General features: G+C 45.0%; 1 protein-coding gene across 1 annotated transcript in view; it reads left to right on the top strand.

Annotated features, from left to right (window-relative positions):
* COL6A3 (collagen type VI alpha 3 chain) overlaps positions 1-23,740 on the top strand; it is a 90,950-nt gene that overhangs the window by 7,358 nt on the left and 59,852 nt on the right. Inside the window, 4 exon segments of the mRNA XM_070368546.1 lie at positions 10,101-10,218; positions 11,619-12,236; positions 17,149-17,751; positions 21,835-22,419. Coding sequence (XP_070224647.1) covers positions 10,131-10,218; positions 11,619-12,236; positions 17,149-17,751; positions 21,835-22,419 — 1,894 coding nt within the window. The 5' untranslated portion in view covers positions 10,101-10,130.

The raw sequence follows: 23,740 nt of genomic DNA, 5'->3' as shown, positions 1-23,740 counted from the left end.
TGGAGACCCCTGGGGTTTAGAGAAGTGTGGCTTTTCATCTCACAGCAGATGGCAGGGCTCTCTGGCTGTGGTCTTTCAGTATTCCTGCAGCTCCCACGTAAAATGGGACAGTCAGGAGTTAACAGAGTGCTAGAACTTGATAGGAGGCCCAGCCTGGTTTTAAAAAGCAGTGCTTGGAGAAGACTAAATAAATGACTTCAAATTGGGAGCTCTGGATACATTTAAGTCTTTGTTGGAAAATGATTTCCTTGTGTGCATGTGTGTGTCTCTTTCTTAAAAAAGATTTCCAGACATGGAAAATGAAAAAGCTTTTGAGTAGACTTAATGAAAATTAATTTCATGAAATTGCAAAATAGCTTGGGAATGTCATTGGACTCTGAATGCAATTTTGAGTTCAAGGGCCATGGAGGGTAATCTTCATAATGAGAGGTGTCTTTATAAGTTCCAAGTGGACAGCTATGAAAAGGAAAAAGGCATCTCAAATTCTTTGTAGAATGAGACCAGTTTAAAAAAAAAAAAAAAAGACTTAGTAATGCTCAATAGAAAGAGAAAATTGAATGAAGTCCTATGATTGGATCTATTGCCTTTAGGACATAGAATCTATGGCACAAAGCTGCATAACACCCCATCCAATCCAAGGGTCTCAGGCAGCCAATTCTGACTTTTTCATATTTGAGAGAACAGCAGCAGACAAATGAATTCTGTTGATACAGAATCTGTGGTTTGTCACCACCAAAGAAATTAGGTCTGTTCCCACCCCTGCCAAAGAAAAGACATGGGGAGTTTCCTTGAGATTGGGGCCAAGTCTGGCACAGCCTCTTGGCATTTCCTGCCTTTGGGCTTTGGAAACGCAAACCTTCCTTAGGATTCTGGTTCAATCTTGTTTTTAAGTGGCAATGGACAAAACACTTAGTCTCACCTGGGTTCAGTTTCCCAGCTATAAAATGAAGGAAAACACGGCCATTGGACTGTGGGAGGAGGGCATGGGATCCCACCTCTGAGACAAGGGCTTAGCAAATATGACTTGTGCCCTCCTGCCTCTGTTTCTTGGGCGTGGGAGGGAGGGTAAAAGAAGGACAATGAAGGGCAGGGAGTGGCTGCCTTGTTCCTCCTTATTAAAATGGGCAAGCTGGGTGATCATTTAGGGAGATGATGTTTGACATCTTTTAATAATCTAAAAAAAAAAAGTCTCCAAGATGGGTTGCCAAGAACTTCAGTTTTAGAAAGTGGGATGCCAAGACATGATAAACAATAGGAGAGATTTAACTGCAAACAAAAACATGAACAAATATTCAACAGCTGGGCTGGGCATGCTTGAGCCACATGACTGGCTCCTAAGCACTGCAGCAGGACGAATGTGGGGGAGCTGAAGGCATTCTTCCCACCTGGGAATTCAGCTCAGCCCAACATGTGAGCTCATTAATCATCCATGGAGCCTGGAGTCCTTACCATCCGGCAGACATATCTTCTGTCTTTTGCTGTCAGGGCTGGAAGAGCATCTCCCCCCTGCCCTCTCCTCTCCTCCCCTACGTGTCTTCCCCTCTCTTTCCCTTTCTTCAACATCTGGGTAGATTTTAGGGAAGGCAACTCAACCACACTGTACATATTTTTCATTTCTTTATGTCCCAATGAGAAGCACTTCATTTAGAAGTCTCCTCGACTAGAGTTTAAGATCTCCGAGATAAAAATCTTTACATATATTTTTCAATCAATTTAAAGCTCATTTTCCCTAGAGAATAACGTAAGTGCTAATTAATGCCTCAGAAGATTCCCTGGTGGCTCAGAGGTAATAATCTGCCTGCCAGTGCAGGAGATGTGAATTCAATCCCTGGGAAGATTCCCTGGGGAAGAAAATGGCAACCCACTCCAGTATTCTTGCTGGGATAATCCCAGGGACAGAGGAGCCTGGCAGGCCACATATAGTCCAAGGGGTCTCAGAGTTGCACAGGACTTAGCAACTAAACAACAACAACAAATCAGACTGGACAATTATTTTAGAATTTGTCCACAGAGACCCCACCATTGTTTAAGATATGGCAGAATACATGGGTTCCACGAAGTTAGATCTGATCCTGCTGTAAGATATAGGTCCATGGAATTCTCCAGGCCAGAATACCAGAGTGGGTGGCCTTTCCCTTCTCCAGGGGACCTTCCCAACCCACAGATCAAACCCAGGTCTCCTGTATTGCAGACAGATTCTTTATCAGCTGAGCCACAAGGGAAGCCCAAGATATAGGTAGGGATGGTAAGAAAAAGCAAAACCAGCAAAAACCACTCAACGCCCAGTTCACCCATGCTCTCTGTCAAGACTGTCTGCAGAGACGCCTGAAGCTGGCCCCATCCCACACCCAGCAGTGGCTGAACAGGTCTTGTCTCATATCCTATTTTTTCTTCATGGATTACACTGTCCAGTGCTTTGCAATGAGGTCCTATACTATTTTCATGCCCTCATTCCGAAACAAAAATACTACTTAAAATCCTGCATCTTGAACTGGACCTCCCAGAAGAGTTGCATCAGATCTTTTTCTTGAAGCAGTGGTGCTTAAACTTCAGGGGGCATTAGAAGAGATGTGGCTAGAATCACAGGTGAGCATGGACCCTGCCCCCCGAGACCCCCACATACACAGAGAATCACAGGTGAGCACGGACCCTGCCCCCCGAGACCCCCACATACACAGAGAATCACAGGTGAGCACGGACCGTGCCCCCCGAGACCCCCCCAGACACAGGTATGATGTGGTACACATTTGCGGGAGGTTCACAAGTCCTTTGAAATCTGTGGATCCATATTAAAAAAAAAGATTCTTGACCTATTAGAATATTACAAGTTGTCTTCGAAAGCACAGGCTATATTTCTAGAAAGAATCCAGTAAAATGTAAATAATGTAGGTGCACAAGTTTCCCATGATGATTGTTGCTGATAAATAAACCCAATGTTCAATTTTAATGGAAAGAATCAGGAATAGCAGATGTACCGCGTACTTTTACATTGCTCTAAAGAAAGAAAGGTATGGCAGGATGGAAAGGTCTGGAAGATTCCCAGGGTTGAGGGCCCTGGGGCAGTGCTGGGACAGCGGCTTGGTGGGCCATCCATAGTGTAGAAAGCAGAGTGACCAGCCATGCGCGGGTTTCTACGCCGCCTGTGGGGATTGCCCTGAGCACTGAGCAGGACTTGATTACGACTTGGGGACCCTGTGGAACAAAAGCTCCGGATGCTGGGGAAATCCCTTCTTATATCACACAGATCCCTGTCTAACACGTGTCAACTATTTGAAACCAAGAAGACTGGGCCGTATTTCTGGAATGTTACCATTATCCCCACTGGGTGTCACTTCACTGTGGAAAGAAATATGTTCTCTTGATGGCTGGCCTTCTGATCATCTTCAGAACAACTGTTTCTTCTCACTGTTAACATGTTTCCAAAAAAACAGTCGTATTGACGGGAGGTTTTGTATTAGCACTGGTGGTGTGTCTTCAAGCTCCTAGAATTTGAATCACAGGGTAAATGTGTCTTATCACAGGTGATATTTTTGGTCAACTTCCCTGGGACATCCAAAGCAACTGCAGGACTTGGAATCCATTCTCTTGTTTACGGTTTTGTCTTTTTCCATCCCACCAGTTTGGCAGGCTGGACTGGCCTGGGGCCCTCACTCGGCTCTTGCTATTCCTCACAGCTGGCCCCGCTCCTCCCTCTGGGCCTGACCTCAGGAAAACCACGAGGCTGAGCCCGCTGCATCCACAACCTTGAGTGACAGCCCCAGCAAGGGGCTCTGCTCTCCTTGGCCCTCTGTGCTGTCTTGCTACGAGGCCCATCTAGACACCAGTACCCTGCCAAGGCCACGTCTCTAGCCAGACAGACCTTCCTCTGCTGTCATTAGTTCCATTGCTCTAGAATGCAAACATGAGAACCTGAGACCATCCTTAACATTGTCTTCATCAGCAGTAAGGGACAATGGGATTCCTGAATTATGTATACAATGGACAACCATCAATGGAATCACCCAGTCCAGGGCATGTCCATGGCAAGAGGAAGTCAAGGTAGGAAGATCAAGCAGGTGCAAACGCTTAGGCCTTAAGTGAAGTGGATTTCATAGCTCTGATGACACTATTAACAGTTGGGACAGAAATAACTTTTGTTCCAGGTCTCAGTGTTTATATCAGATTCTTTTTCACTTTCCTGAGATTCAAGTCCTCTTCCCCCAGACTTAACGTTTTGCTGGCAAACACTTCGTTTCTTCTTCCTTTCCAATTGTTTTCTAGTGCCAAGGAAATGTTATGTTATTTAATTATAGGGGCACATACATATGCTTTGAAAAGATGTGTAGTCGTATTGTTTTCTTATTTTAGAGAAAACTTAGCTCTTAAAGATTGGTGGTGGTGGTTTGGTCGCTAAGTTGTGTCTGACTCTTGTGATCCCGTGGACTGCAGCCCACCAGATTCCTCTGTCCATGGGATTTCCCAGGGAAGAACACTGGAATGAGTTGCCATTTCCTTCTCCAGGGGACCCTCCCATCCACGGATCGCACTCGCGCCTCCTGCACTGGCAGTGCAGTCTTCACTGAACCACCAGGGAAGCCCATCGTAAAGACCATCACATCCCCAAAAGGAGATGCCACATTTTCACCATTCCTGTTAAATTGGTGGCTACATTATAGGTGTACAGTTCTGTTCAGTCCTCAGTCCTGTCTGACTCTTTGTGACCCCATGGTCTGCAGCACGCCAGGCTTCCCTGTCCATCACCAACTCCCGGAGCATACTCAAACTCATGTCCATTGAGTTGGTGATGCCATCCAACCATCTCATCTTCTGTTGTCCCCTTCTCCTCCCACCTTCAGTCTTTTCTAGCATCAGGGTCTTTTCAAATGAGTTGGTTCTTTGCATTAGGTGGCCAAAGTACTGGAGTCTCAGGTTCAGCATCAGTCCTTCCAGTGAATATTCGGAACTGATCTCCTTCAGAATGGACTGGTTGGATCTCCTTGCAGTCCAAGGGACTATCAAGAGTCTTCTCCAACACCACAGCCCAAAAGCATCAATTCTTCGGCACTCAGCCTTCTTTATGGTCCAACTCTCACATCCATACACAACTACTGGAAAAACCATAGCTTTGACTAGACAGACCTTTGTTGGCAAAGTAATGTCTCTGCTTTTTAATATGTTGTCTAAGTTGGTCATAGCTTTTCTTCCAAGGAGCAAGTGTCCTTTAATTTCATGGCTGAAGTCACCATCCGCAGTGATTTTGGAGTCCCCCCAAAATAAAGTCTCTCACTGCTTCCATTATTTCCCCATCTATTTGCCATGAAATGATGGGACCAGATACCACGATCTTAGTTTTCTGAATGTTGAGTTTTAAGCCAGCTTTTTCCCTCTCCTCTTTCACTTTCATGAAGAGGCTCTTTAGTTCTTATTCACTTCCTGCCATAAGGGTGGTGTCATCTGCATATCTGAGGATATTTGTCCCTGCAATCTTGATTCCAGCTTGTGTTTATTCCAGCCCAGCATTTTGCATGATGTATTTTGCATATAAGTTAAATAAGCAGGGTGACAATATACAGGCTTGATGTACTCCTTTTCCAGTCTGTTGTTTCACGTCCAGTTCTGTTGCTTTTTGACCTGCATACAGATTTCTCAGGAGACAGGTAAGGTAGTCTGGTATTCCCACCTCTTTAAGAATTTTCCAAAGTTTGTTGTGATCCACACAGTCAAAGGCTTTGGCGTAGTTAATAAAGCAGATATTTTTCTGGAACTCTCTTGCTTTTTCGATGATCCAACAGATGTTGGCAACTTGATCTCTGGTTCCTCTGCCTTTTCTAAATCCAGCTTGAACATCTGGAAGTTCACGGTTCACTTACTGTTGAAGCCTGTCTTGGAGAATTTTGAGCATTACTTTGCTAGTGTGTGGGATGAGTGCAATTGTGTGGCAGTTTGAGCATTCTTTGGCATTGCCTTTCTTTGGGACTGGAATGAAAACTGACCTTTTCCAGTCCTGTGGCCACTGCTGAGTTTTTCCAAATTTGCTGTCATATTGAGGGCAGCACTTTCACAGCATCCTCTTTTAGGATTTGAAATAGTTCACCTGGCATTCCATCACCTCCACTAACTTTGTTTGCAGTGATGCTTCCTAAGGCCCACTTGACTTCACACTCCAGGATGTCTGGCTCTAGGTGAGTGATCACACCATCGTGATTATCTGTGTGGTGAAGATCTTTTTTGTATAGTTCTTCTATATATTCTTGCCACTTCTTCTTAATATCTTCTGCTTCTGTTAGGTCCATACCATTTCTGCCCTTTATTGAGCCCATCTTTGCATGAAATGTTCCCTTGGTATCTCTAATTTTCTTGAAGAGATCTCTAGTCTTTCCCATTCTGTTGTTTTCCTCTGTTTCTTTGCACTGATCACTGAGGAAGGCTTTCTTATCTCTCCTTGCTATTCTTTGGAAATCTGCATTCAAATGGGTATATCTTTCCTTTTCTCTTTTGCCTTTAGCTTCTCTTCTTTTCTCAAGCTATTTGTAAGGCCTCCTCAGACAACCAACCATTTTGCCTTTTTGCATTTCTTTTCTTGGGGATGGTCTTGATCACCGCCTCCTGTACAGTGTCACAAACCTCCGTCCATAGTTCTCAAGCACTCTGTCTATCAGATCTAATCCCTTGCATCTGTTTGTCACTTCCACTGTATAATCGTAAGAGATTTGATTTAGGTCATACCTGAATGGTCTAGTGGTTTTCCCTACTTTCTTCAATTTAAGTCTGAATTTGGCATTAAGGAGTTCATGATCTGAGCCACATTCAGCTCCCGGTCTTATTTTTGCTGACTGTATAGAGCTTCTCCATCTTCGCCTGCAAAGAATATAATCAGCCTGATTTCAGTATTGGCCATCTGGTGATGTCCATGTGTAGAGTCTTCTCTTGTGTTGTTGGAAGAGGGTGTTTGCTATGACCAGTGCGTTCTCTTGGCAAAACTCTGTTAGGTGTACAGAATTACCCATAGTTTTAAAACCACAGGTAACTTCTGTTTTTTTTTTAGGAATTGTAGTAAAACATTCATGGTGTGAATTTTGCAATCTTAATTCTTTTTAAGTGAACAGTACATTCGTGTTATCTATATGTATCTTGTTTACAACTGATCTCCAGAACTTTTTCATCTTGCCAAACTGACACTCTTTACCCATTGGACAATAATTCCCCATTCCCCTCTCCCACCCTCTAGTAACCACCATTCCATCTCTGTTTCTCATTTCTTGATTATTTCAGATACTGCACGTCAGTGGAATCTACTGGTGACTGACTCGTTTTTGGCATCATGTCCTCAAAGTTCACTCACGTTGTAGCGTGTGACAAAGCTTCTTCCTTTTATCTAAGGCTGAATACTATTTCTTTATATATACATGCCACATTTCTCTATTCATCCATTTACTGATGGGCATTTCTTTTATTCTATTTCTACCCTGTGACTAGGTGGCACAGTGGTAAAGAGTCCACCTGCCAGTGCAGGAGATGCAAGAGATATAGGTTCGATTCCTGGGTTGGGAATATCCCCTGGAGGAGGAAATGACAACCCATTTCCAGTATTCTTGCCTGGGAAATTCCGTGGACAAAGGAGCCTGGCGGGCTACAGACCAGGGGATCTCAAAGAGTCAAATATGACTGAGTACGCACACATAGCTGTTTCCATCTGCTGGCTATTGTAAATAACGCTGCGTTAAACTTGGGTGTGAACATATCTCTTCAAAATCTTATTTTCAGTTATTTTGGATACACATTCTGGGTACAGAAGTAGGAGTTACGGGTTATATGGTAACTGTACTTTTAACTTTTTGAGGAACCTCCATATAATTTTCTGTAGTGGCTGCAACATTTTGCATTCACACTGACGGTGCCTAAGAGTTCCAGTACTTCTACATTCTCATCAACACTTGTTTACTATCCTTTTTATAGTGGCCACTGCAATGGGTGTGAGATAATATCTCACTGTGGTTTTGATTTTCATTTCTCTGATGCTGAGTATTTTTTCACATTCTCATTGGCCATTTGTATGTCTTCTTTGGAGAAATGTCTATTCAAGTCCTTTATTTTTAAATCAGAGTTTGTTGTTATCATTATAAAGTTGTGGGTGCTCTTTATGTATTCTTGATGTGAACCCCTTATCAGTTATATGGTTTGCAAACATCTTCTCCCATTCTGTAGGTTGCCTATTCACTCTGTTGATTGTTTCCTTTGCTGTGTAAAAGTTTTAAAGTTTGATATAGTACCATTTGGTCTTCTCTCATTTGGGCTTTCCTGGTGGCTCAGTGGTTAAGAATCACCTGCAGTGTAGGAGATGTGGGTTTGATCCCTGCGTCAGGAAGGTCCCCTGGAGAAGGAAATGGCAACCCTTGTTCCCAGTACTCTTGCCTGGGAAATCCCATGGGCAGAGGAGCCTGGTGGGCTACAGTCCAGGGGCTGCAAAGAGCCAGTCATGATTTGGTGACTAAGCAACAATATAGAACCATTTGTCCATCCTTGCTCTTGCTGTCTGTGCTTGTGGTATCATATGGAGAAAATCATTACCAAATTCAATTGTATGAAGATTTTTCTCCTATATTTTCTTCTAAAAGTTTAATAGTCTCAGGTCTTACATTTAGATTTTTAATCCACTTTGAGTTAGTTCTTTGTAAGTGGTGTGAAGTAAGGATCCAGCTTCCTTTTCTGTTGTTGTTGCATGTGGATGTACAGTTTTCCCAGCATCATGTGTTGAAGACACTGTCCCAGGCTCCTCCTCTCCCCTCCAGGCTGCTTCGTGGCCTTGGGCAGGGTTCTCTGTGCTGTGCAGTGGGTCCCTGTTGGTTGTTCATTTTGAGCATAGCCATGTGCACCTGTCCATCCCCAACTCCTTTATAAGAGTTTTGGTTTGGTTGGTATTTGTTTGCAGTTTGAACATATCTACTTGGAAGAATGAAAAAAAAAACATAACCAATAATTTTGATTGGCACACCCCTCTGCTCTAATGCCACTACCCAAGCCTCTGACCAGGGAACCCCTGACAAGACTGGGTAGGGGTAAGAAGAGTCATTGACTCACATGCACAGATGCAGCAAGGACCAGCTCCGGAATCTGTGGGCTTGGTGCAAAGTGAACATGAAGGGTCTTTGCCCTGAAGTTATTAAGACTTTTAAGCAACACCAAACCATTACACCAAGCATGGGTTCCTGTGAGACTGCACAGGTCAGATATCCATGACCTAAGAAAGAGTCAGGGGAAACCAGAGCCTTGGATCAAGGGGAAGAGAAAAGAGGTGACGTCTTGCAAGGGCACCTAAGTGGAGAAGACCTAGGCCTGTTCTTTGGAGGGCTGTAAGGAAAAGCTTAGCCCCTCAAGCTGAGCTCACTGGAGACTGGAGGGTGATGAAGCTGACTTGAAGGTGTCTTGTGGGTGGGGGTGCAGTCAGGTGTGGGGTGGGAAGAAGGTGGTGTTTGCTTGAAGGGAAAAGGGAGGGTGTCACAGGCTACTGGGCCCATCCAGACATGAGCCTGGCTGGCTGGATGGCAAGTTTGCAGGAAGACTACGCTACAAGGCTGTCAGCCCTCAGGACCGGCTTCAGTCTTGCTAATTCAGTATCTCTGGACATGCTCCACTCTGCGACTAGAACTGGGCACACAGCAGGTTTTTATTGGAGGAAAAGTGGTAAATAGTAACGGGGAATAAAGGCAAGATTCGAAACGGTCCCAGCTGCTGTGGTTGTGTTTTTGCGCACACTGGGATTCGAACAAAGCCCGTTCTCTCCATGAAGTGGAGCTTCCCGGTGGGATTCCTGTAGATGTGACTGACAGGCTGGGCATCACCGACCTCCCCTTTGTGCCTCTGGGTGCCCGTCCTCCGCACCCTTTGTCATTCTGCCACATGCTTCATGAGATGCTATGGTTACCTGCCTTAACTTGAGAGAAAAAAGGTTGAACTGCAGAGTTTTTTAGCTATGGCCAAAGTCCTACAGTCACTAGATTCAGAGACTCCGTGTCTCTGTTTAGCTGAAACTATTTTCCATCCAAGGGATAAATCCTTGATTCACTCGTCAGTAACTGGACAGTCAAAACCTGATGGCTCTCATCTCCCGCTTTCTCTCGTAGGTTCTCACGTGGCGCTTAGACACAATCAAAATGAGGAAGCATCGGCATTTGCCCTTAGTGGCCATTCTTTGCCTCTTTTTCTCAGGCTTCTCCTTTACTCGTGGTCAACAACAGCCAGGTAAGATCCAGAATCACCTCTTCATTTTATTAAGAGGGACAGTGTTCTCTGTTTTAGATCTCAGACATCGTGAGCTGGAGAGACAGCTTAGATAGGCTTGAAGACAGAGCCAAGCCATTGATTACAGGGTGTTCATTTATTTTACAGACTTTCTCATCTCCTCTTTATCCAAGTGTGAGAGAGAGACTTTTTTTTAACTGAAACTTGGGTTTGCTGTCTTGGCGGTGGGTTGCAAGTGGTTTGTTTTTACATTGGGTGTGAGCAGAAAGTTTGTATTGAAAATATTTTACCATCGGAAGAGCTTTTCCACATTTCTGGCACTGGTTAGTGTCCCAGCACATAAATCCTGGAGAAGACAGTGATTAGAGTGAAAATTAAATTCTCTGAAAAAAAAATACGAAGATAAATACTAGTCTGTCTCTCTCATTCTGGACACAGAAAAACATTTTTTATTTAGAATCATAAAATCTTTAAAAAATCAGTTTCCTGAAACTGTGTAAAAATAGATCCTACCTAATCTTATTAAGAACTTGCAGAGTTTTGGAAAAATGAGGAATGGTGTATTTATTATAAGCTTGGAAGGTTTGACTTGGGTCCCTCTCCTTGTCTTGATGGGGTTCTTCCTCCAGATCTGGTAGTTCTTAGCAGGGAGGTGAGGACCACCCCCAATGCCAGGGGAACATGGGTTGGGGCATCAGGTCAGCCCCAGGTAAGTAGAGTCCAGGAGTCTGCCGTGCCTAGCCAGCCTGGCCCAGGACAGGAGGGCACTCCCTAGCCACTCACAGCCTGGAACCTGGAGCCTCCTGCTCCTACTTTTGAGAGACCTGGATTCATCTTTGAAAGGGGTGAATACTGTTCAACATCTCAGAGGGCTTAGATGGCTCTGAAACAAGACTTCTTCACTTAAGATGTATTCATGACATTTACTTTTCTTGCAAATTACCCAAAGCATGGGAGACTAGTTCAGGTAAAAAGTAGTATGTTTCAGTATTCCATTTTGCCAAGGCCCCAGACTGAAGAATGAACTTCTAAGGTGATGTTTGGTTATCTGGAGTAGGATATCCTTCCTGTCTGATCAGGTGGGTCTTGGGGTTCAAACTGCCACAAAGAATCATCTAGAGGTAAAGGACACCCCAGGGAATGTTTGTCCCCACACTGGTTCATGTGTGGCAGTCATCGTATATGGAACTTGGGCCAGTGACGGCACCAGCAGCTGCTGAGTCCAGGTGTCCAGGTCCCTGTGTCTCAGGTAAGTCAGTGTCCCCACCTGCCTCACACGTGAGGCGTAAATTATTCAGTCACAGCACTGTAGAAACTGAGTGAGCTGAGGAAGGCTTTGCACTGATGGGAGGTCATTTCTTGAACAAGAGAAACATCTAAACCAATGTCTTCTTTTAAAGATGTCAAAAATGGTGCCGCTGCTGATATAATATTTCTAGTGGATTCCTCTTGGAGCATTGGCAAGGAACATTTCCAACTTGTTCGAGAGTTTCTATATGATGTTATAGAATCTTTAGCAGTGGGAGACAATGATTTCCGTTTTGCTCTGGTCCAGTTCAACGGCAACCCACATACCGAGTTCCTGTTCAATACGTATCGTTCTAAACAAGAAGTCCTCTCCCATGTTTCCAACATGTCTTATATTGGGGGCAGCAATCAGACTGGAAAAGGATTAGCATACGTAATGCAGAACCACCTCACTGAGGCTGCCGGAAGCCGGGCCAGTGACGGAGTCCCTCAGGTTATCGTAGTGTTAACCCATGGACACTCGGAGGACGGCCTTGCTCTGCCCTCAGCGGAACTTAAGTCTGCTGATGTTAACGTGTTTGCAATTGGAGTTGAGGATGCAGATGAAGCAGCCTTAAAAGAAATAGCAAGTGAACCGCTCAATATGCATATTTTCAACCTAGAGAATTATACCTCACTTCATGACATAGTAGGAAACTTAGTGGCCTGTGTGCGTTCATCCATGGCTCCAAAAAGGGCTGGAGGCACAGAGATCCCCAAAGACATCACAGGTAATGGCAACGCCACCAACCTGCTGCCTGCCTCGCTCTTCTTCTGGAGATAAGCTTGGCAACCGCTGGCATTAAGGCAATCCTCTCGCTAAAAGGCGGTGGGGTGGATTAGGGAAGAGATGCCTGTTCACAGGCCTAAAAACAAAGGTTTGAGTATTCTCTGTCGTCCCCTTCCAAAATAGAGCATTTACTCCCTCCAAGATGAGTTTTGCCTTTGAAACAATTAATATTCCAACTCCAAAAAATACACATCCTGATATTATGACCCCACAGGCAGTGCTTCTTGGACAAAAAGCCTCAGCGTGGCTGGGCAGGACTTTGACAAAAGTCCCTCCATTTGTTCCTGGGAAAGAGTCCATTTCCTTTAAAGAAAGCTCAGGGTCTGAAACAGCTCAAGGGAGAGGGGAAGCGGGCATCCACTTCTGGGTCCAGTGAAGCAACACACAGAGCTCCTCTCTTTGACGCTACAGAATTTATTTCAAAGACTTGATGGACTCAGAATTGTGAGAAGCCTTAGAGATTTGTTGTTTAGTTGCTCAGTTGTGTCTGACTCTTTGCGACCCCGTGGACTGCAGCATGCCAGGCTTTCCTGTCCTTCATTATCTCCTGGTGTTTGCTCAAACTCATGTCCATTGAGTCGGTGATGCCATCCAACCATCTCATCCTCTGTTGTCCCCTTTGCCTCCTGCCCTCAATCTTTCCCAGCATCAGGGTCTTTTCCAGTGAGTCGGCTCTTGGAAGCCTTAGAGATGATCCGGTCCCAATCTATTTTGTAGGAATTGAGTCCAGGAGCTGAAGTCACTTATGTGTTGGCTCTGGATGGGGTTTTCTCACTTCTCCTCCTCACTGACACCATCGTTGTACCCACAGAGATGCTTCTGATTCCAGTGGTTCTTGTCAGTGTCCTGATGATGCAAGGACTTTGGATGTGTGTTCATGTCCAGTGACATGCAGAGAACTAACTGTCTGGCAAGTTACTTAACCAGTCACCTGCATTAGCTTTCTTGCCAGTGACTCATAGGGAAGGAATTCCACGTAAATTTCACACATGTTGCAACACTGCAATTTTGACCAATACCCAGGGCTAGGTTTCCTCATCAGCAACAGGCAGGGTGGAGGGAATTCTAGGAGAATGGGCAGAAAGTTAGGCTGCAACCAAGGGCCCCTTAACTGAGATGAGCTCCAGAAGGAGAGATGTGCATCCCCCAGGATGAAGGGAAAGGAGAAGAAAGGGGTTGTGTAGCTAAGATATTGAAGTGGAAAGGGAAGAAGCTGGGAGAGCTCAGCTTGAGCTGGCATCAGTCATTTCAATAAGAGATGACAAAGCAGGAGACACAGTGGTGTTTGGGAGTGTGGAGTAAGCTGAGCTAATTTTGTCCCAGAAGTTGTGCATAAGATGGTTTCCCCAGGGGTTACCTGTGATGTCAGCTTTGACAGGGGTGGAAGGACTCATGGCGCTACCAGTGGGTCTACTTCTAAGAGAGGAGTGAGGGACAGTCTGGATAATTTGCATTAAACCTGAAGATCATTCCCTACTTCAAATGATGTGTCTCACCTCTGCGTCGTGACACTCGTGTCAATTCTGCCAGATTATAGGGAAAGGAGGTGGGACTCCGCGAGCACCCCAAACCAAACACTGCAGGTTACAAGGAGATTACAAGATGGCAAGTCTAATGACCTTCTGCATTCGCTACAATGTCCTCAGCATCAGTAATTCACTAATCATTGCATTTCTGAATTCAACTCATCCATGTCAAAATCAATGAAGAGGATTAGGAGCGAAATGGAACATCTTCTCTTTATTGATGTTTTGGCCAATTCAGGATAATGGATGGATGAGTTTGCCTTTATGTTTAACCATTATATAAATGGATAAACAATTAGATTACCACATTAATGCAAAATAAGCCTTGATATCAACATAGTCTCTTTCCACACAGATGACAAAACCTTTGTTTTTATGCCAAGAAAGCATCTCTGTCTTCTAGTGCCCAAGCCACTAGCAGCTCCAGGGTGGAATATTAATCCATTTATATTGTCTTTCTAATTAACTTCACTCTGCAATTTCTCTTGTATCATGTTCCTCTGCGTGTTCCACAGCAGAAAAAAAAATTCCTTTCTTAACGTTTTTGGAAAAGGTAGTCAGGAAGCCATTATGGAGATAGCTAATAAGTTAGGGCCATTCCTTTCCATTTTCTACTCACTAGGTAACTTTCCCCCACCAACATACATATGATCATCACTGTTCTTAATGAACTCTACTCAAGCAAGCCCTGAAAGTTGTGCTTTTAAAAATCTCTTTTATAAATGGACAAAGATATAAAAGCTTATACTATAACAAAAGCTAAAAAGGTGACCTACATTCAGTGAGGACGAATTTTCTTTTCTTTACAAAACAAAGATTTAGAAAACTAGCAAAACCTATCTGCGATTTTGTGTTTGCATAGGAAATACAAATATGATCTTTTGTATTTTTTCTTGAAAAAAGGAGCATCCCACTAGCTAAAGAAGGCATTGTGTCCACACCCGTGTGCTCAGGAAAAGTGTTTCCAACAATGTTGAAAGCACCTTCAATTCTTCCACGGATGTTTCGAAACTTTTCCATAGAAAATGCCACTGAGGGTGTGATACTAATACATGAGCCTTAAAAGCAGAAAACCAGACAGTTTCGTATGTTAAGTGCTAGAGAGATCTGACCCCTCTTAGAGTTAATATTGGTCCCTGGTGTGCCCTGCTGTACACAAGAACCCGTGAACGCGTGTCTGTCTGAGGCTTCGGCTCTCCTGGATAACAGCATGCCCTGTGTGTGTCCCATCACGTGCGTAAGAGAACAACGTTGTTTTTTCAGTGATGACAAATTATCCAACATTTTTCTATGACCTGCTGCTGTTCAGCTTTTTAGAAGACAACGCTCAAGGGTTTTCCCTCAGTGTTTATCTTATTTATTCTACTGTGAACTGCAATCAAAAAGGAAGTATTAATAAGGAATGAGTCATCCTGCAATTTAGGGGTCATTTTTCTTCTATTGATCTTAGGCTCAGAGTTAGTCCTTCCTGAAAAGGTCTTGCTTTGGTAATTAAGGGGTAAATCTTCCTTTGTCCCTCAGGGTTATTGGCTTAGGTCCGGGCAGTGTTGAGGAATTTTGTGGTATGGTTTGTGGAGGCTGGAACTCCTGGGACAAAGTGAGCCATCACTATAGTCTGCAGTGTAATTCACACTGCTGGAGCCACATCCTCCCAAAGGTCCCTCGGGAACCTTGTGGTTCCACCAAAAAGTAAAATGCTCTGGAATTCTTAGCAAAGGCTAAGTTAGTATCTTATACGATCTTACAAGATATTTCCACACTAGTATCTTTCCCTATGCAAGGAATTCCTCTGCAAAATTGTTGTTAGGGGTTTTATGCCTGTAAGCAGAGAAAAAGACCAGTTCTCATTCCAGTAATCCTAATTCCAGCCATTCCTGGTTCAGTTTACCCAAGCAGAAAGCTTGGACAAGAACATCTCATGAGACAAGAGTTGCATTTTGTTTCCATTTGGAAATAAAAGGAATTTTGTTAGTACCAGGAAGAATTAATTTTACATATAAAATGTTCACTGTCATTACAAATATCAGAATGAGTTTACATATAATACAATTATACTCCAAGTATAGCTTCTTAAAATCCAAACTATAAATACTGTCTATGCTTACATAAAATCTCTGCCTATTCCTAACACACACTTAAGTTATTAAAAAAACACTTGCTACAATAATTTTGCTTTTCCTATGGTTTAAATCAGGCTGATTTAAACGTTCCAGCTGAGGCTTTGAAATATTCCACCCAGGTTGGTAGTTTATTGATTGCAATTCCTTGCTCAGTGCTTCTGTGAAACCCCATTCTCAGTCACAGAATGGACGTTTCATGTTTGCCATCGTGAGGAGAAAAGAGGTCTCGGTCAGCCTTTTTATGTCCATTTGTCCAAGCCCAGAGCTGATTCTAACTCTGGGTTGCCCAGATCCCCATGGTCCTGTCAGGCACTTGGTCTATGCTAGGTCTAGGGTGTCATAAAAATAAGGTTGGATAATTATGTCATGACTGGTTTCATATCACTCTGCTTAACATTGTTCTGCATTTTGTGATTGAATATAGAGGCAAAGGCAAAAATCAATGAAGAAAACATTCATCCCAACCCCAGGTCTGCATTTGAGTTTTACACAATGAAAACATTATTTGAGAAAAAAATTAACCCAAACGTATCGAATATTTTTGAATAAAAACTGGGGATGTAGTTCTTTTCATATTTCCAAAGTGGAAGGTTCATAGCCATTTTGGTTTCTAAAGAAAAGCAAAGCATAAACAATGGTTGCTCGAGGAATCAAGTATTTAACATACTGGGACAATGAGTCACCGAAGCCTAAATCTGAGATTCTGTTTTGTGCTGTGGATTTATTTGGACAAAGAAAATTCTTGCGATCATTTGAGGATTATAACAGAAATGTCCTGAAATTCAAAATCATCTTTCGACCTTTGTTACTGTAGTCCTTTATTTTCTCCTGTAGGTCAGGTAAGACACAGTTCTGTGCATCTATGGTTCCCTCCAAATTCAGTAGAAAATTTCAGAATATACCCAAGACTTCTCCCAGAAAAGTAAACATGATCTTTTGAAATTTAACTACAAAGATGGTGCAGAGGAAACTTTGCTATTAAATAAATGCCCCTACTGAACACCATCATTTCTGTTAAGAAGCTGCCTCTTATCCATTCAGAATGCAGAACTAAAAGAGAATTTCACGTTCCTTAATCAACATGTGTTTGTTTGTCCATATTTCGTGTTTCTTATTGGTTTCTCAAGAAACATGTCAGAACACCGAACGATGCATGTGATCACTTGTTCTAATGCTTTCACATTTTTTGCATTTCTCTCTTTTAAAGCACAAGACTCTGCTGACATTATTTTCCTTATTGATGGATCAAACAACACCGGAAGTGTCAATTTCGCAGTCATTCTCGACTTCCTTGTAAATCTCCTTGAGAGACTGTCAATTGGAACTCAGCAGATCCGAGTGGGGGTGGTGCAGTATAGCGATGAGCCCAGAACCATGTTCTCCTTGAACAGCTACTCCACCAAGGCTCAGGTTCTGGATGCAGTGAAGGCCCTGGGGTTCATTGGTGGAGAGCTGGCCAATGTTGGCCTTGCCCTGGATTTTGTGGTGGAGAATCACTTCACCCGGGCGGGGGGCAGCCGAGCAGAGGAAGGGGTTCCCCAGGTGCTGGTCCTCATAAGTGCTGGGCCTTCTAGTGATGAGATCCGAGACGGGGTCGTAGCACTGAAGCAGGCTAGCGTTTTCTCGTTTGGCCTCGGAGCCCAGGCCGCCTCCAAGGCAGAGCTTCAGCACATAGCTACCAATGACAACCTGGTGTTTACTGTCCCGGAATTCCGTAGCCTTGGGGACGTCCAGGAACAATTACTGCCGTACATTGTTGGCGTGGCCCAAAGGCACATTGTCTTGCAACCGCCAACCATTGTCACCCAAGGTACGTATGCTTTTCTCACCATCTGTGTGGTAGTGGGTGTTCTGTGTGTGGTTCTGTAGGAGTCAGGCTGGTGCCTTGCTGAATGATTCGCCTCAGGAGAACCTGTAAGTACCTATGGTCCAGTCCTTCCTAGATGAGCTAGCTCTTGGATGTGGTGTCTGGGATGGTTGTCGTGTTCCAGAAAATCCCCAAAGATCTGTGAGTGCATGGAAAGCTCTTGGTGGAACACAAGTTGTCAAGAAAGTGTGCTTTCATGGCTAATTCAACAAACCTGTTACTTTGAGGTTATTCAACACCATCATTCATTCATTCATTCATTTCAGTCGCTCAGTTGTGTCCAACTCTTTGCGACCCCGTGGCGACATCGTTATACCATCTACTTATCAAGAGCTTCCCAGGTGGCTCAGTGGTAAAGAATCCATCTGTCCAGTGCAGGAGACAGGGGAAAGACAGGTTCAATCCCTGGGTGGGAAAGATCCCTGGGAGGAGGAAATGACAACCCTCTCCAGTAGTCTTGTTTATTTAAATGAAACAAGAATTCCATGGAGAATTCCATGGACAGAGGAGCCTGGCGGGCTACAGTTCATGAGGTTGCAAAGTGTCAAATACGACTTCGCGACTGAGCACACACACGCAGGAGTGATCTACTCTATTGCACTCGTCTGAAAAATGGATCTCAGTGGATCATTGCGATTATGAGAAAGTTACTGCAGGATAACAGGGTTGAGCGCTGAAAGTCAGACTGTTAGACTGTGCTGGCTTCTGAGAACTGTCTCCCCAGAGTCACTTTAGTGACGGGTAGCAGCAGTGGCACTTCTGGAAGTAAGAAATAACAAAGCTCTCACTTGGGGGTCTTTATGGAACTTTTTTTCCCCTCCTCTTGTTGAACTGAAGAGGAATTCTGTTGATGGAGAGATTCTACACTGAGATGGTGGGCCTTTGGCAAAAATGTCCGATTGGAGTCATGTAACAAAATACATTTCACAAATGTGGGAGGGGGGAGGTATATTTCAAAATTTAAGTAAGAACCCAGTGGCTCTTGATGCAGTGGCAGGTAAAAGTCTGACGGACTCAGGTGCACCAGCTCCCTCCACTGGTAACCTCACCTGTCTCAGAGACTGTATTGCCAGTGGTATTAGGCATATTGTTGGGTGGGGTAAATTAAGATTTGGTGCAAAATTACATCCTGAAAATTCTCTTGATATTTCCAGACACCTGTCTGACTGAAATACAGTATGTTAAGGGTTTTCCCTCGGCTGGCATGCTTTTGGAAACAAATGAACAACTTCCATAGGTTTTGTAAATGCTCAGGAAGTGCCACTGCAGCAGACTGGACCTTTGGTACTGGGTCTTACGTTACCCAGCTGCGTGATCCTGGGCAGGCCACACAGCCTCTCTGGGTTCCAGTTTTTTGAACTGATGACAAAGGATGAAAGTTTGCCCAAAGTTGCCCAAGAGTAGCCTTGAGTCACCCTAGATGGTTGCAGAGGAAGACAGCAGCAAGGAAGGGCTGCGGGGACTGGACATTCAAGGTGACTTTGCTTAGGAGCAAGAGAGAGATGACCACTTCCAGAAGAAGTTTCAGGTTCGTTCTTATCCATGGCAATCCAGGCCCTCATCTCAGCTTTCCTTAGCTAACTCTCACTCCACACTTACAAAAACATCTTTAGTCTCTGCAATTCATTTGTAAACATTCTACAAATATTCTTGGCGATCAGGTATGTGCCAGACACCGTGCCAAGCGTTGGAGACCCCAGTGCTGGTGGACCAGACTGATGTGGCCGCTGGTTCATTACAGTGAAATGGGGAGACAGATCACAAAAGATGAAAAAACTACTCCCAGAGTATGCCAGAGGAGGACATTAAAGGGGGCTGTCTTGGAAAGAAGGAGGGAGAGAGCTGTAGGAGAGTGCCCAAGGAAGACTGATCAGAGAAACTGCAGGACAGAGCAGAAAAGAAGCAGAGGGAATAAGGTGCTAGGGGAGGTGGTCGGTCCTGCAGCGAGAGGGAGCCTGGCCCCACCCAGAACTGTGGAGAGGAGGTGGGCTGGAGTTCCCTGATGCCTGGGCGCCTAGAGAAACCTTTGGTTTAGGGGGTGAGCATCACCAGCTTGGCTGAGTCTTCCAGGGGCTTCTGTTTTCTCAGTGAAGCTCAGGGTACAGGAGCATCTGCTTTATTGGAGGTTGGGGTCCCTGAGTCACTGAAAAGAGTTGCCCAAGAGTAGACTTGAGTCACCCTAGGTGGTTGCAGAGGAAGACAGCAGCAAGGAAGGGCTGCAGGGACTGGACATTTGAGGCGACGTTGCTTAGGAGCAAGAGAGAGATGACCACTTCCAGTCCTGGCTTGTGAGGGCAGAAGGGGACTCGACGTCCTGCTGGATGTCAGTCAACAGGGAGCTGAGGGCTACAGCCGACTGGCTACAGGACCTTCAGGGTCACCTCGACAAGGGGGTTGTGCACAAGCCCCAGCAGAACCTTGTGAAAGAGGGGAGACAGAGCTGCTGGGGCCCTGACTCTCACAGCAGAAAGAGGAAGTCCCTTCCTGGAGCAGGGGGGAGGGGAGGAGATGGGATATAGTCAGCCCGGTGACTGGCAGATGAAGGCATCTGCCTTTCTCTGCATCTGTTCACATGTTCATACATCTCAGTGAGGACAAGAAGCTCTGCATTTATGGTTTCAGCACCTGCACCTACAGTATAGACGGGGCGTGTGTGACAGTGCATGTGTTCAGGTGTGCTTAATGTCTGCGTGTGTCTAGAGGCACACACGTGATTACCTGCACAGCTGAAATGTGGCTTTTATGTACCTGTGGAGAGAGGGAGAGGAAGGAGGCAGGGGATGTGGCTTCACGTGTCTGCAGCCTCCACGGAGAGTTGGAGGACTCGGGATACACTGCTGACACCACAACTTAATGCCAAAGCGGTGGTCCTCATGTGCCTATCCCTGGGTGCTTTGTGTATATGGTACTTTACATGTTTCTTTTAAAGAAGAGACTCTAGACCAATAATGGCAATGCAGTCAAACGTTAAGTAAACTAGGATGTTACACACCATCCACCTGACTGCATGGAGCAAGGAGGCCTCCTCACGTTCAGATAATCATCCAGGAAGCTGCAGACACACCTGCCTCTGCGGGCACCGTTTACCATCTTACAAGTCTCAGAAGCCTGCTCCGGTTTCTGGATCAGGTGCTGAGGTCTGATACGAGCCTTGGTTCCCGAGATTCAGGCAAGTTGCCTGAGAGCTGATACAACAGGTGGACACAAGTTCATAGTCACTTTGAGGCAGTGATCTTGTTGAAGCATTTTTGCTTTGTGATTTGTCTTTGAGTTATCCTAACCTTAACACGTAATGTGGGAACTTCACAACACAGGTCTCTTAAATAAAAATACTTCTGGGCCACTTGCTAGTTTTGACACTTATTTCCTTTTGACATTGATTATGATGCTGAATAATTAGTGTTTTTCTCCTTGACTGCAAACATCAAGGCACAGACCAGAGAAAAGAAGGGACTAGGGTGTTGGTGCTCTTCGAGTTTTGTACTTGATGATAGGTGTTTATGAAGTCAAGGTTGTGAAACACAAGGCCCTCTGAGCAGAAATGGATCACTTCTTTTTTTTTTTTTTAATTTTATTTTATTTTTAAACTTTACATAATTGTATTAGTTTTGCCAAATATCAAAATGAATCCGCCACAGGATCACTTCTTTAATTACTTGAGCCATGGCTTCATTCTCGCCTCTAAAGCCCCAGCAATGGATTTCTGGCAGAAAAGAGCTTTCTGCCTTTTTTAGTGACAACATACTAAATACATGGTGAATAAAACTACACTGATTTTTGAACGATTGTTTTGTAAAGCATACTAAGAGAAGGTAGGGGGGTTGGGGAGCCCCACCTGCCAGCAGTTGGGAAGGACACGGCTGTTACTCATGTGTGAGTTAGGATAAATCCCTCAGGGGCTCCCATGGACTTGACATTGGCAAGAACAACTGGAGCTCCCCTTGGGTGGAATTAGCTATGTAGAGGGTCATATTGAACGTGATGGGCCAGGCCATTCCACTTACCTTGTCACGTTGCTACCTACAGTCATTGAAGTCAACAAGAGGGACATAGTTTTCCTGGTGGATGGCTCTTCCAAACTGGGACTGACCAACTTCAATGCAATCCGCGACTTCATTGCCAAGGTCATCCAGAGGCTGGAGATCAGACAGGATCTTATCCAGGTGGCAGTGGCTCAGTATGCAGACACAGTGAGGCCAGAGTTTTATTTCAATACCTACCCCAGCAAGAGGGAGGTCATAAACGCCGTGCGGAAAATGAAGGCCTTGGATGGCTCAGCCTTGTACACGGGCTCCGCTCTGGATTTTGTTCGGAACAACCTGTTCACGGAGGCGGCCGGCTACCGGGCTGCCGAGGGGGTCCCTAAGCTTCTGGTGCTGGTTACAGGCGGTAAGTCCCTAGATGCGGTCAGCCAGCCCGCCCAGGAGCTGAAGAGGAGCGGCATCCTGGCCTTCGCCGTCGGGAACAAGGTGGCTGACCAGGCTGAACTGGAAGAGATCGCTTTCGATTCCTCCCTGGTGTTCACTGCCACCGAGTTCCGACCCGCCCCTTTGCAGGGCGTGCTGCCCGGCTTGCTCGGGCCTCTCAGGACCCTCACTGGAACCACTGAAGGTACGAGGCTGGGGAACCAGACACGCGATCCGGGGAGACACACACGTGATAGGGCGGTCTGCAGGGTGGGGGTGGGGAGTCAGACACGTGATAGGGTGGAGACAGGCACGTGATAGGGCGGAGATACACATGTGATAGGGTGGTCTGTAAGGGGGGGGGGTGGGGAGTCAGGCACGTGATAGGGTTGTCTCCAGGCAGAGCCTTTGGGGAATAAGCAAATTTATTTCGTGTTAGACTAAGATCAGACTCTTAAATGATGGAAACTGAAGTCACCAACTAGATCTACTTTGAGTTTCATCATACCCTGACTTGACAAAGACAGGACTTAAAATGCCCTGTGCTACAACTGTGTGTCATAAACTGTCATAAAGTAAGAACGTGTCACTTAAACTGTAGGACCAGGGGCCATCTGTCTTTGGCCAAAGCTTTTGGCCGAGGCGCTCACTTCTCAGTCCTGACCCCTCATGAGGTCCCAGTGTTCTGTCTGCACTGGTGACTCTGGTCCAGCCCCCATCTCCCAACCACCAAGCTGTAGCCTGGCTCCTCCCTTCCCAAGCAGATGGTCCACTTGTAAATGGTCTGAAGCTGACCAGTTGTAGAGCATTCGCCCTTTCCTCTCTTGAAGGAATTCCTTCAATGGGGAACACAGTAAGGGGATGAGTATGCAGATAAAAAGCAAGTGGTTCTCCAAACCCCTCCTTTATTACGGTTATCAGTGAACAGTTATTTTTAAAGACACAATAGTGAAATATGAGCTTACAAATTGAATGAGTGCAATTCACCGTCCTTAATGAAGATGGATATCATGGAAACAAGCTTTCCCGGCTCACAACCTTTACCACTGGAAGAATGTTCGATGCATGACCCACGGTGCATGAACGCATGCTCACTCATCAAGCACTCTGGTCTTCCAAAAGCCTCCCTCCCTCTCTCTCTCTCTCATTTCCTTAAAACTTCTAATCTACACTTTCATAGCTGAAGTTCAATTTGATGCAACAAATAGGCTAAAAGTAGTTGTTAGGTCCCAATTTTAGAGAAACATCAGGGAAGAGATGGGAAATAATTTTTTTTTCCAGTGGCTTGTGTTGGGGAAAACACTCTGATTTGAGAAATACTTTTGATTCTTCAGGCTTCCCTGATAGCTCAGTTGGTAAAGAATCCGCCTGCAATGTGGAAGACCTAGGTTTCATCCCTGGGTTGGGAAGATCCCCCAGAGAAGGGAAAGGCTACCCACTCCAGTGTCAGGAGAATTCCCTGGACTGTATAATCCATGGGGTCGCAAAGAGTCGGACATGACTGAGCGACTTTCACTTTTATTCTT

Source organism: Bos mutus, chromosome 3 (assembly GCF_027580195.1).
Source record: "Bos mutus isolate GX-2022 chromosome 3, NWIPB_WYAK_1.1, whole genome shotgun sequence".
In the NCBI taxonomy this organism is placed as follows: Eukaryota; Metazoa; Chordata; class Mammalia; order Artiodactyla; family Bovidae; genus Bos; species Bos mutus.
This window is presented reverse-complemented; position numbering and strand designations above follow the sequence as displayed.